This window comes from Patiria miniata, unplaced genomic scaffold (genome assembly GCF_015706575.1).
Source record: "Patiria miniata isolate m_02_andy unplaced genomic scaffold, ASM1570657v1 HiC_scaffold_19, whole genome shotgun sequence".
NCBI lineage: Eukaryota > Metazoa > Echinodermata > Asteroidea > Valvatida > Asterinidae > Patiria > Patiria miniata.
In genome coordinates this window covers 4,392,510-4,405,472 of record NW_024037057.1, presented here as the reverse complement: position 1 = coordinate 4,405,472, position 12,963 = coordinate 4,392,510, and the positions used below count along the sequence as shown (strand labels likewise).

The window sequence follows — 12,963 nt, the reverse complement described above, 5'->3', positions numbered from 1 at the left end:
GCAGTCGTAATTATCTGTTTGTTCTGAATAATGTAGTGTGGATAAAGTAAACTCACCAAGTCTGGTACATGTAGAATGGAGATGGAACTTTACAAGACATGATGAGGATTTGTCGTTATAAAGTGTAGAGTGCACGTTTGCCGTGAAACTGACCGAAAGAGAGATAACAGTTAAACAGAGGTTTTCGGTTTGGAGTTTGGGTGGGGGTTGGGGTGGGGATGGGGGTTGAGAGGAACACTGCTCCTGAAGGGATTTTTTTCTGAATTATTACTCGTCAGATCTGAGTAAACAGTACCTTACGAAATAACGGCAGTGAAGGGCAAAACCTAAATTAATGTCCATGATATGATGTAATTGTGTATTTTCTAAATGTATTTCTAAAATGTTTGTACATGTACATGTACTTCAAGTGCATACGGGTGTTAAATTTACATTTTTATTTAAAATGTGGACTTTCCTGATTGACATCGGGCCGTTTTTATTACATGCTAATAATCATGAGCAAAACCATGATGTCATATTACGGCAGAGGCAACCAAGTTTGCATGATGCCAAGCACTATTGAAAAGGAGTTTTCCAATAAATAATACAATGCTAACGAGGTTGAGGCAGAGGCCTCGGTGTCACAGCTGTTTACCCACCACAAATTGCCGGCATTTGGGTTTTTTGCCGTATCAACTTCGTGTTATTACTGTTTCATTTTTTTTCTCAATATGTACATGATTCATAATTTGTGAACTTAAATCATAAAACGTGAACGGTCTATTCCCTGAAGTAACACCACAGAAACAACACTTAGAATGACAGTAATTAGGCACTTCCAAAGATAATAAAACAAACTACTTTGCAGTGTAAAATGTAATACATTTTCTTTTCAAAGTGCACTCTCACGAGGTGAGGTTTTCATTTCATTTTGAATAGAAATTTCCCCCGATACATGAGGGCTTGATGACACTCTTTCGTCTGTGGTCACAGAAGTCGTAGATTTGACATTCAGTGGGTCATATGAATAAAAACTAGAATTTGCTTTTGCTGCCAATTTTAAAGTGTTCGCTTGCACCTGTATGAATAAAAATAAAGCGAACGCTTTTACTGGAGAGCATGAATTAAATGGAATGAATGCTTCCGATGTGAAGCATTAACTGGTTAAAATATTATTTTTGGAGGTTGGGCAGGAGCCACCTTGAAAATACGAAGCAAAAACACTTCTGCGTTAAAACTTGCTGCATATATGATATGTTATCAGCGTAACATCATAATAAAATATGTTAAGTAAAATATTATTGATACCATATACCTTATTTCAATCACATTCAGCAAAAGTAATACACTTTTTTAAAATAATTAATTACATCACTAGTAAAAAAATAGTTCGTGATTTAAAGATCTGAGAAGTGTAATTTTGATGCAGAAGAATAAGAAGAAGTTTTTATCCAACAGCAATCAGGGAACTGAACAAACTGAAGTAAGCGTCCGGTTTATTTCTGGATGAAAAAATATTTTCGGCAACCGTGACTTAGTCTACAGGACACTTGTGGCTTACATTTTTCGCGAAATTACTTTCGGCATTCTGCAAATGTCGAAAATATTCTGTATCATTCGAGTTTTATTTAAAACTCAAAGTAATCACAGCATTGTATGCATCACCTGTACCATGATGTTTTGGATTCGGTTACCCTACATGTAAACCCCGTGTGTGTGCGAATTCGTGCACATACAAAAGAGCCTATTGTTGGCAACCACTCGTCCGTGCAATCGATCCAACAGTAAGGACGCATATCTGCTGCCTACAGTATAGTGAATGCCTAGCAGTAAAAAAAAATATCTGTTTGAAGAAGCCTCTGTACTAATGAAGTCACACTTTGTTTACATGTGCACTTTACTATGGTGCTCAGTGGACCGTGGGCCCCCACTGGCTCCATAGGAAAGTGTGCATGTAAACAAAGTGTGACGTCATTAGTACAGAGGCTTATTGATGCATTGTATTTGCTTTTCATAAATGAGCTTACTCCTCAGAATAAAAAAAATTCTGTGCTTGTACTTCCAAGCATTTCCTAACTTTGATTCATTCGACCCAAAATATTGTTACTTTTCCAGCGGATTTCTCAGACTGTTAGTTGTTTTCTAAACGTTCAGTCTTAATTTGCATTTTATTTACAACACGTGTTATTTCGATTTTTCTCACATATAAACATTGAAAAAAAAAAGGAATCACAAATAAATAACAATTCAAATGTATTTATTATAATTGACATTGGTTGAAAAGAACACTAATCAAACATCAATTTCGTTTGCCTTGGGTTTAGGAATTGGTCTTGGGGTCCCCAGAAGCTATTTGTGGACCTCATTATGCTGTAGCATAATGGTTAAGACAATGAAAATGGTTTCAGAGGAAAATCTCTAGAATTACTGAACGTATTAACTTCAGACGGTGCGGGAGTCCGTCTCGGGGTACCCCAAAGTCTATTTGTTTTAGGCACGATAGGTTAAAGGTCAAGGTCGTCATGGTTCAAACATTAGAAATACATTAAGCCGAATGTCCAACAAAATATTTCGTATATAAACCGTTAAGTTGATATTAAACATTACATATCAACTTCAAAGATGGTATATGTGGGGTGGTCTTTGGCATTGTTGTTTTCGTGTCCCTGTAAGTATCCATAAGACCATCACAAGTCTATCCCAAGTCCATCACAAGTCCGTCCCAAGTCCATCACAAGTCTACCACAAGTCCTTCACAAGTCCATCACAAGTCCATCACAAGTCCATCCCAATTCCATCCCGAGTCCATCCCAAGTCCATCCCAATTCCATCCCGAGTCCATCCCAAGTCCATCACAAGTCCTTTACAAGTCCATCACAAGTCCATCACAAGTCCATCACAAGTCCATCCCAAGTCCATCACAAGTCCATCCCAAGTCCAACCCAAGTCCATCCCAAGTCCATCCCAAGTCCATCCTTGGTTCATCACAAGTCCATCCCAAGTCCATTACAAGTCTATTTCAAGTCCATCCCAAGTCTATCCCAAGTCCATCACTGGTCCGTCCCAAGTCCATCACAAGTTTATCACAAGTCTATCACAAGCCCATCACAAGTCCATCACAAGTCCATCCCAAGTCCATCCCAAGTCCATCCTAAGTCCATCACAAGTCCTTTACAAGTCCATCACAAGTCCATCACAAGTCCATCACAAGTCCATCACAAGTCCATCCCAAGTCCATCACAAGTCCATCCTAAGTCCATCACAAGTCCTTTACAAGTCCATCACAAGTCCATCACAAGTCCATCACAAGTCCATCACAAGTCCATCCCAAGTCCATCACAAGTCCACCACAAGTTCATCACAAGTCCATCACAAGTCTATCATAAGTCCTTCACAAGTCCATCACAAGTCCATCACAAGTCTATCACAAGTCCTTCACAAGTCCATCACAAATCCATCACAAGTCCATCCCAATTCCATCCCGAGTCCATCCCAAGTCCATCACAAGTCCTTTACAAGTCCATCACAAGTCCATCACAAGTCCATCACAAGTCCATCACAAGTCCTTTACAAGTCCATCACAAGTCCATCACAAGTCCATCACAAGTCCATCACAAGTCCATCCCAAGTCCATCCCAAGTCCATCCCAAGTCCAACCCAAGTCCATCCCAAGTCCATCCCAAGTCCCTCACAAGTCCATCCTTGGTTCATCATAAGTCCAACACAAGTCCACCACAAGTCCATCACAAGTCCATCACAAGTCCATCACAAGTCCATCACAAGTCCATCACAAGTCCATCACAAGTCCATCACAAGTCCATCACAAGTCCATCCCAAGTCCATCCCAAGTCCATCACAAGCCCATCACAAGTCAGTTACAAGTCCATCATAAGCTGTGCATTCTTAAGTCAACTCACCTGCTATTCAAAGTCACCATCCTCGATGTACATCGTAGTATCCTCGCTTATATGTACAGCTCCTCAGAAACGGTGGATAGTATTGCACTGGTTTTAACTTGATTTGTTTTTTTCTATTCTTTCAGTAAGGATGCTTTAACTCGTGCTGATCTCTAACAAGATGCCGCGAAAGACCGTTCAGCAGTTGAATGCATACATTAAGGCAACAGCCGTCGTGTACGACCACTCCAACGCCAAACTCATCAGCAGGAGGACTAAAGTCAAACCAAGGAGGAAACAAGCTTTCCTGTCTGTACTGCATTACAGGAAAACGTCATCGGATGATTGCTGTGCAAAGAGGAGACCATCGAAACGATGGACTCGAAGACAATCAAAGCAGACACATGAAAGTCAGAGGTAAACAGCAATGACATTATTCATTTAAAATGAGGGTTATAATTGTAAGTTAATATCGAAGGATTTGTTTGAATCATTGACTCTTTCCAGCTACTTGTGTAAAAGTTGAGTGAACTTGTTCAATTCTTCTAATTTTGCGAGACTCATGACAGTGGATGTAACTTTGGCTATAGCTTTAAAATAAATTATTCACTGATCCCATTCTATTTTAGAATAATGCATTTCTAAAACTACTCGGGATTTCCCCCTATTTTCACAGTAACACCAAAGACGTAAAACAGAAACTGCAGGTCTTTGTCCGGACTCCCTCCTCGCATAGATCCAAGACACTTTATTTCGAACTCCATCCTGAGACATCCGTCTCATCTCTCAAAAAAACAATCCAGAAGAAGATCGGTGTGGAGGCACGACATCAGCGTCTGTACATCAGGGAAAACGTCCAGGTCGGTATCAATTTCAAATATATCCAAATCTAATGTTCGCTTGTGGGAATATACATTTCCAACTGGGGGCATCACGAAGGGGTACATTTATGTCCGCACTTGGGTAAATCTTGGGGGGGGGGGGGGAGTTCCCCCGCCACCCCCTCCCCGCTTGTTCCGCCGTCCCTGAAAATCAGTATCCATTCCTTCCTACTAGGCTTGAAGAACGTAATTTGATGGCTGTTTAAACAATGCACAACTAAAATGTTCTCACTTTCTCTTCTGATTGTGTAATTTACTTTTTTACATGATTTACTTTATTAGCTCTGTGACTTGCTCACACTTGAGGAGAATGGCGTTGACGAGGATAAACTCATCTCTCTTAGTCTATCCTTAAATGACACACATGACGACGATGTACTAAAAGGTAAATGGTAGAGGGTACGAGTAAATGTCCTAGTAATAAAAAAAAATCTCAAGTTGAAAATATATGATGAAAATAAGTTCAAGCAGTGCTCACCAAGATTTTTTGTCGCTAAATTTTGGGCCTGACAAGGCCTTCATCGGAGCTGGGAGTTGGACTGTCGGTAAATGCAGAAAATTCAACATTCAGACCAAGAGTCTCTTCTTGTTGAACCTGTTGTTGATAACTCATAAAACCGTGGCGGTCGTATTTGAAAATGTCTCACTGACGTTACTCTTTCTTTTGACAGACGAAGCCAGCATTGCCGATGAGTACCTCAGGGACTTGTCCTCAAAAATCGAATCATCGTGGAAGGAACTTGCCAAACACCTAGGATATGAAGAAGCGGAAATTGCAGACATCCAAACCACCAACGAAGGCAGCACTGGAGGGAGCCGTCACATGCTACTCACTTGGTGGGAAAAGACGACAGATCACGAAGACGCAGCTCAGAAGCTGAGACGAGCAATGGAGGCCATCGGGCTGACTGGTTTTGCCCAAAATGTACCGGGTGAGCTAAAATGCAAAACAAGCAGATAACATTTAAGGAGTGATTAGAGATGAAACTTTACATTAGACACTATAATTTAAGGATAAAAAAAATATATGGTACCCTGCTCTCACTTCGGACTCTTTAAACAAATAAGCAACTAAAAATACCTAATTGTTAATTTTAGAAAACAAACCACCAAAACAGTAGAGATAGTTTAAAATATGATCGCTCTATTTTTCTTTTTACATCAGTAACGCGCAAATCAAGAGACGAAGCAGCTGGAGCCAAGCCAAACAGGCGTCAAGATGTAGGAGTAGACGAGGAAAGCAAACAAAACGGGGCGGCATCAACCGAGGAAAAGAAACTGAAAAAGGAACAAGTTGGCGATCAAGACAAACCTCAGCTAATCAGGTAAAAGACGATTAAACGCTGGCACACGTATTGCACCTCGTGTTTGAAGAATTACATAGGCATCAAATTTCGGTTTTTTTTTTGACAATTTAACTCCCTTGAAAAACAAAATTTCCTCAGTTTAAAAATAGCAAAGAGAGTGCTTACAGTGAAAGTTGATGGTCTTTACCTTTATTCATTTAATATGTCAATTCAAACTATTGAGAGACCCTTAGCATGCAGTACTGCTTTTTTGACAGTCGCAGATATGTGCAAGTCTTCATCCAAAGTCGTCGTTCACAAAAACCAAAGATAATGTGTTTGCAAGTGGATCCAGAGACACCTGTCTTGATCTTAAAAGTGATAATAAGTGAGAAAATTGGTGTGCAGCCTCAACAACAGCGACTGTTCATCCGAAGAAACTTTCGTAACTTTGAGGTAAAAATAGCTCTGTATTTTACAAAGTAACCGTGTTGTAAATTTCCTAATCTACATTCCATCGAAGTAAAGACTATGCATTGTGAGTTTTAGTGCCAACCTCTTCTGATTCTCATTACATTATTCGTGCATATTAAACCAGTGCTGCTTCTGATGTCGGTGCAGTTGCACTTAAGCACTCAAGTCATAGATTAACAACGATTATATATATAGCCCCACCGATTAAGTCTCACATGATTTCATTGCACACGGATGAAAGTTAATTTTACAACTTTTGTTTAGCCAGGTTCTGTAATCACATCCACCCAACTGGCATCGTTCAGAGAGTGCACTGTGTGTAACATCAGGATGTTATTTATTTTTTTTCCAGCTGCATAATTTGCTGACACTTCACGACTGTGGAATTCATCAGGACGAGAACATCTCACTCCGTCTGTGCACTGATGGCCTACTGGGTGGTGGACTAAAAGGTATATGCTTGTGAAAAAAATATACCCTTTCGAGATGGTGATAAACCTGAGGGCGTTATTCCCTCGTAATTTAGGACGGGATACCACATCAACCTCAGTATCTATATTCATGTCACAAAAATGAACGACCTAAGCAACTTTAGCGAAAGCCTTTGCACTGGTATATCAAATTGTCAGGATCCATGCTCTTGCATTCTGCTGTTTTGTGAGTCTGGTGAAAAGCATGTACTTGTAGTTTAAATTGTGTTGAGCCACCTCCGATGTTATTCTCAAAAGAGAAACACTCATTGACACTGATGCTGTCAGTTACATACTGACGAAAAGGTTTCTTTTTGTTTCGCAGACAAACAAACTGTTGATGACCAGTTCTTTCGGGACTTGGCTTCGAATACTGAATCATCTTGGGAAGAATTGGCGAAATTACTGGGATTTGAAGAAGCAGAAATCAAGCAAATCCAAACCAACTCCCAAGACAACAAAGAAAGGAGCCTACAGATGCTACTTTCTTGGTGGAGAAAGCAAACAAATCGAGAGGAAGGATTCCAACGTTTGCGAGATGCATTAAATTCAATCGGGCGTGCCGATTTGGTCTTAATGATTCCATCAGATGAGCAACAGAGGATGAAACAACTTGGTCATCGAGACCAGCCTCATCTAGAGGTACAATTGGAAGGGGCTAAAGAACAGAGCAAGCAAAAGGTGGCTACGTCATCTGAAGACCAGGGACCTAGACATATGGTCGGTCACAGAGACAAACCTAAGCAAGAGGTTCAAGTGGGAGGGGCCAAAGAACAAAGCAAGCAGAAAGGGTTTATATCATCGGAGGACCAGAGACCAGGACAGGAGAAAGTTGTTCATCGCGACGAACCTCAATCAGAGATACAAGTGGAAGAGGAGAGCAAGCAGAAAGGGAGTACAGCATCTGAGGAGCAGAGACCGAGACACAAGGTACACGGCCGACTTCACAGACATGAAACAGGAGCTGTTGAAGAGCAGGGCATACAGAAGCATATCAGACCATCAGATGAGGAACCGAGACCGAGTGAGGAGGAAGTTGGTCATCGAGAAAAACTTCAATCAGAGGTAAAAGTTAAAGAGGAGAGCAGGCAGACAACGAGTACAACATCTGAGGTACAGAGACCGGAACATGAGGAACAAGATCCTCTTCAGAGACATGATGAGGAACAGAGAGCGAGTCAGGAGGAAGTTGGTCATCCAGACAAACCTCAATCAGAGGTACAAGAGAAAGAGGAGAGCAGGCAGAAAGGGAGTACAACATGTAATCGACAGAGACCGGGACACGAGGAACAAGACCATCTTCAAAGACATGATGAGGAACAGAGACCGAGTCAGGAGGAGGTTGGTCATCGAGACACAGTTGAGGTACAGAATCAGGTTGCAGGTGCCGGAGAACAAAATTCCCCAAATGTTTCATCCCAATCACCCTCATTTAAAAATCGTTTTAAAAGGTCTGTTCTCTCATTATTGCCGAAAAGGAAGAAGGCAAGAGAGCAAAAATTAGGACAAGAGCAGATGGGGGATAAACACAGTAGGCAGGCAGACATCCAAAGGGCTGGGTTTCACAAAGAGCGGAAAACGCAGGAAGGGACTTCATCATCTGATGGACTTTGTCCGAAACAGGAGTATGTTGTTCATCGAGATAAACTTCAACAAGACGTTTTTGTGGAAGGGGTTAAAGAACAGAGCAAGCAGAAGGGGACTACATCAATTGGGGACCAGAGACTGAGTCGGGAGGAATTCGGTCATGAAGCCAAACCTGAACCAAAGGAAGAAGTGAGAGAGGCTAAAGAACAACGCCAGCTCAAAGGAACTACACCATCTGAGGGACAGATACAAAACCAGCGAGAGGCAGGCGGTACAGAGCCGAGTATTCAGAAAGAGAGGGTGCAATCATCCGAGGATTATGGACTGAAAAGGTTAACACACCAAAATCCAAGTCATGGGCAAGTGGATGTTGCACCAAGAAAGCCTTCAGAGATACAAGAGACATTGGTCAGAGAAACGACATCACAAGTCGGACAGTTAATGCAGAGTCCAAGTTCAGTTCAAGACATCGCACCTGTAGGACTCCAACTAGGAGCCTCATCCCCATCAGCTGCTGTACTCAGATGTGGACCTGTGCAAGTGCAACACGTTTCAGTGGATTCCATGCATATTGGCGGTGCAAATAAACCGACCTTCCTGGGACCTGTTAATGATCCTACTTTCACCATCATTCAGAACGTGGCTATGCCTGAAAGCAGTCCAGGTAAATAGAGTCCAATATGTCGTATCTTCTCTCGCTTGCTATTTTCACTGTTTTCCTCTATCATAAAGTCGAAAATTGTTTTCAAGATATACTGTCCGTGCCCAACAAATGTTCGCTGTTTCTCCACTAAAATGCTATAGATATTTTTTCAAATGCTATAATTAAAAGACAAAAAAATGTGCGTAGCAAGGTCATTTTGATTGGGGGGGGGGGTGGCATTGTAGACGTACACAAAGGGCACATTGTTCTTTTCCTTGGTAACCCGACCTCCGTAAAATAAAATAAAAGAATGGGGGGAGGGGGACTGGACACCATTTCCTATTGGGGCCATGTGCAAAGCGGACGACCATGGGAACTATTGGGCAATTTAATAGTCGGTGTTCTTCGTGCTGGCACAAGTGCTGCGTTCATGGGACGATAAATATAAAGACAACTCGTGGACAAAAAATTCTTAAAACTCTCCAGGGGCAGTAATAACCACCTTACCCACCCCAGATGCTACGCCACTGTACTCCAACAACTACTTTAATTCTATTTTGGGCAACAAGTAGACTTGTTCCCGGTCCTTACATTATCGACACTTACAGATTATCGATTGTATACAGTTGCTTCAAAGGAATTCTGGTTTAATAACGGAGGGGTGGGGACGCTGGATTTAAGTGCATCATTTATTTTTGTTACGCCGGTGCCGCTGCAAGATACACAAGTAATGTTGCATCTTTTCTTTTAATAGCCGAGATGGGAAGAGCTAAATCCAGTCCGAGTGATTCTGCTAGTCAGTGCAGGAGCGAATTGAAAGACCGGTATACTGCCACAGGTAGTTACGTTCAGTTAATACCCTGGGTCGATGACGACATGAAACATATTAGGGACATATATACAGAGTTACAATTCGGACAGGGTGACCAGGATGACATAGAGGGGTTTGTTAAAGAGTATGGGGACATTTTTCTCGTTAAAACTAAAGACGGGAATGTGATTAAACGCGCCATTTTGTGTGGGTCAGCTGGGATGGGGAAGTCAACCATTATTGACAAAATGGCATACGACTGGGCTACAGGTGTTGCACTTGGAGAGTTTCCACTTGTGTTTGTATTAAAAATGTCCGCTCTCGAACAAAAGTCGAATCTTGTTGATTCAGTGTTTGACCAACTTTTATCAGATGACACAAAGGTTAACAAGCGTGATTTGGAAGCATTTATCAAAGACAATGGTAGTAGTGTGCTCATTCTGATAGATGGTTTTGATGAATTCGGGACAACTAGCCTGGAACCAGAGAAATTTGGGTCCATTCTAAGAATGCTCAATCGAAAATTTGGCAAAGAATGTTTTGTACTTGTAACAACACGCACCTCACACTTTGCTAAATTGGCAAGCAAATCACTCATTTCCAAACCATTCACCCATGTGAAAGTTTTGGGATTGAGGAAGGAAGATATTGGGCAGTATGTGAGAAGGTTTTTCTCTAAAAAGCTTGATATTGCTGAGGGACTTCTTGACAGGATTCAGTCATCAGATGTGCTGTCTGATTTGTCAAAAAGTCCCATGTTTCTTCTGCTGATGTGCTTATTATGGAGGGAAAAGTCAAAGCTACCCGAAACTTTATCGAGATTGTTCAGTCAGGCAATTGGATACATGTTTCGAAGAAAAATGCCTGAAATATCAGAAGAAGCAATATCGAAAGTACTAATTGCAATCGGCAAAACTGCATTCAAAGGGCTTGTTTCCCCAGAGCAAAGACTATCATTTCAAGAGGAAGAGTTTGAGAAGAGTGCACTTGATAAAGCAAAACAAGCGGGTATTCTCACTAGCCAGCGGGTCATGAATTGGCTTGAAACGCACAATAACGTGCAGTTCATTCATAAGACACTTCAAGAGTATTGCGCAGCTATGTACTTTCAGTGTCTTTTAAGCAAAGGAGACGGGACATTTCAGAAGATTCTTGATAAACTTGGAGATCCTATGAATTTTGAGTACTTGATGCGCTTCTGCTGTGGCGACAATGAGCATTGCACACGGCATGTACTGCGAATGCTGCATGATAAGGATATCGATAGCGGGAATCTGTATAAGGATATGAAGGAATTGGGCTTAAATTGCTACTTTGAAAGTCAAGCAAGAGATTTGTTATCAGTTGATTTCATTGAGTCTTTTTTGACTGGAGGCATAGAGTTAAGTGGCAACGACAGCGTAAACTCGTTTGTGTGGTTGCTGCAGCATGTTGCCGAGCAGACAGAGTTATCGGAAGTAGATTACTTCGATAAAGTAAGTGAAATTCACTTAGAGGCGTGTAACCTCTCAAGGTTGAGTGAAGTCGTAGCTTCGCATTTGATCCCAATGAGAAACGTGCGCGTTTTGCATTTCGAAGAATGCGCACTAACTGGTAGCAGTGCTAACAAACTTTTGTCATCATTTCGTAATGGAGGTAACTTGATTGAAATAAACCTTGGAGGAAATAATTTGGGCGGCTCAGCCAAAGACTGGGCGGTCCACTTGCGAGGGATGAAAAACCTCGCGACACTTCGTTTGAATGAATGTTGCTTAGACTCGCGTGATGCAGTAGACATTGCATCATCGGTTGGGAATATGCCAAACTTGGCCGATCTTGGTCTTTCAGGCAATAAGGGATTGGGTGGTAACGTAGGAACGTGGGCAGCTAGTTTGCAGTCGATGATTCACTTAAAGAAGCTTGACATGAAACACTGTAGCATTAACAGTCGCGATTTGAAATATATCGCTGAATCAGTAAGTCGCATGCGGAATCTGGTGGATTGTGATTTCGGTAGTTTCTTTGAGGAGTGGCGGGTACAGTCAATGGGAAATGGCATAACGTTGATCATCAAGGGGTTAACACTCACTGTCAAGGATTTCGCGGATGTACTGCAGTCATTCAATAAGCGGAGCGATTTAGTCGGATTGACTATTCATGGCATTTGTGGTCTGGGTGGTTCTGCAGGTATCTGGACCCCACTCTTGCAAAACCTGACGGAACTTCAGGAGTTAGAGTTAAGTGATTGCGCACTGCAATGCGCTGACATTGAACACCTTGCTGCATCATTACGTCAAATGCCAAACCTGACCGATCTCAACATTTCGGAGAATTCGAACTTGGGTGGTCACGCAGGAACGTGGGCGGCTTGTTTGCAGACGATGATTCACCTGAAATCACTCGATTTACGGGAATGCGACATCAATGAACAAGATCTATCACATATTGCATCATCAGTAGGGGACATGCCCAACTTGGCCCATCTTAGCCTTGCAGGCAATGAGGGATTGGGTGGTCACGCAGGAACGTGGGCGGCTTGTTTGCGGAAGATGATTCACCTGAAATCACTCGATTTATGGAAATGCGACATAAATGAACAAGATCTATCACATATTGCATCATCAGTTGGGGACATGCCCAACTTGGCCCATCTTGGATTTCCATGGAATGAGGGATTGGGTGGTAACGCTGAAACGTGGGCGACTAGTTTGCAGTCGATGATTCACTTAAAGAAGCTTGACATGAAACACTGTAGCATTTACAGTCGCGATTTGAAATATATCGCTGAATCAGCAAGTCGCATGCGGAATCTGGTGGATTGTGATTTCAGTAGTTACTTTAAAGTGTGGCGTGTACAGTCATGGAGTAATGGCATAGAGTTGAGCCTTCAGGGGTTCTCACTCACTGCCAATGATTTGGCGGATGTACTGCAGCCATTCAATAATCGCAGCGAT

The 12,963-nt window shown here is 41.9% G+C and overlaps 1 protein-coding gene and 1 long non-coding RNA gene across 2 annotated transcripts; both read left to right on the top strand.

Moving 5' to 3' along the window:
- The first annotated feature begins 5,989 nt into the window (after positions 1-5,989).
- LOC119725247 lies at positions 5,990-6,965 on the top strand. The gene is made up of 3 exons (XR_005270697.1): positions 5,990-6,084; positions 6,324-6,501; positions 6,872-6,965. It is a non-coding gene; the product is annotated as an uncharacterized LOC119725247 (long non-coding RNA).
- A 40-nt stretch (positions 6,966-7,005) lies between these two features.
- Positions 7,006-12,254, top strand: LOC119726043 (putative mediator of RNA polymerase II transcription subunit 26). Its single transcript, XM_038197659.1, has 5 exons — positions 7,006-7,036; positions 7,315-9,240; positions 9,974-10,057; positions 10,655-10,823; positions 12,197-12,254. The coding sequence occupies exons 1-5, from the start codon at positions 7,006-7,008 to the stop codon at positions 12,252-12,254; spliced, it is 2,268 nt and encodes a 755-aa protein (XP_038053587.1).
- Positions 12,255-12,963: the final 709 nt, after the last annotated feature.

Bases quoted from the DNA above. Each gene is read 5' to 3' on its own strand.
- LOC119726043 (XM_038197659.1), top strand. From the start codon at position 7,006: ATGGTGATAAACCTGAGGGCGTTATTCCCTC. The intron at 7,037-7,314 runs GTAATTTAGGAC...TTTGTTTCGCAG, and splicing joins CCTGAGGGCGTTATTCCCTC to ACAAACAAACTGTTGATGAC. The intron at 9,241-9,973 runs GTAAATAGAGTC...TTCTTTTAATAG, and splicing joins TATGCCTGAAAGCAGTCCAG to CCGAGATGGGAAGAGCTAAA.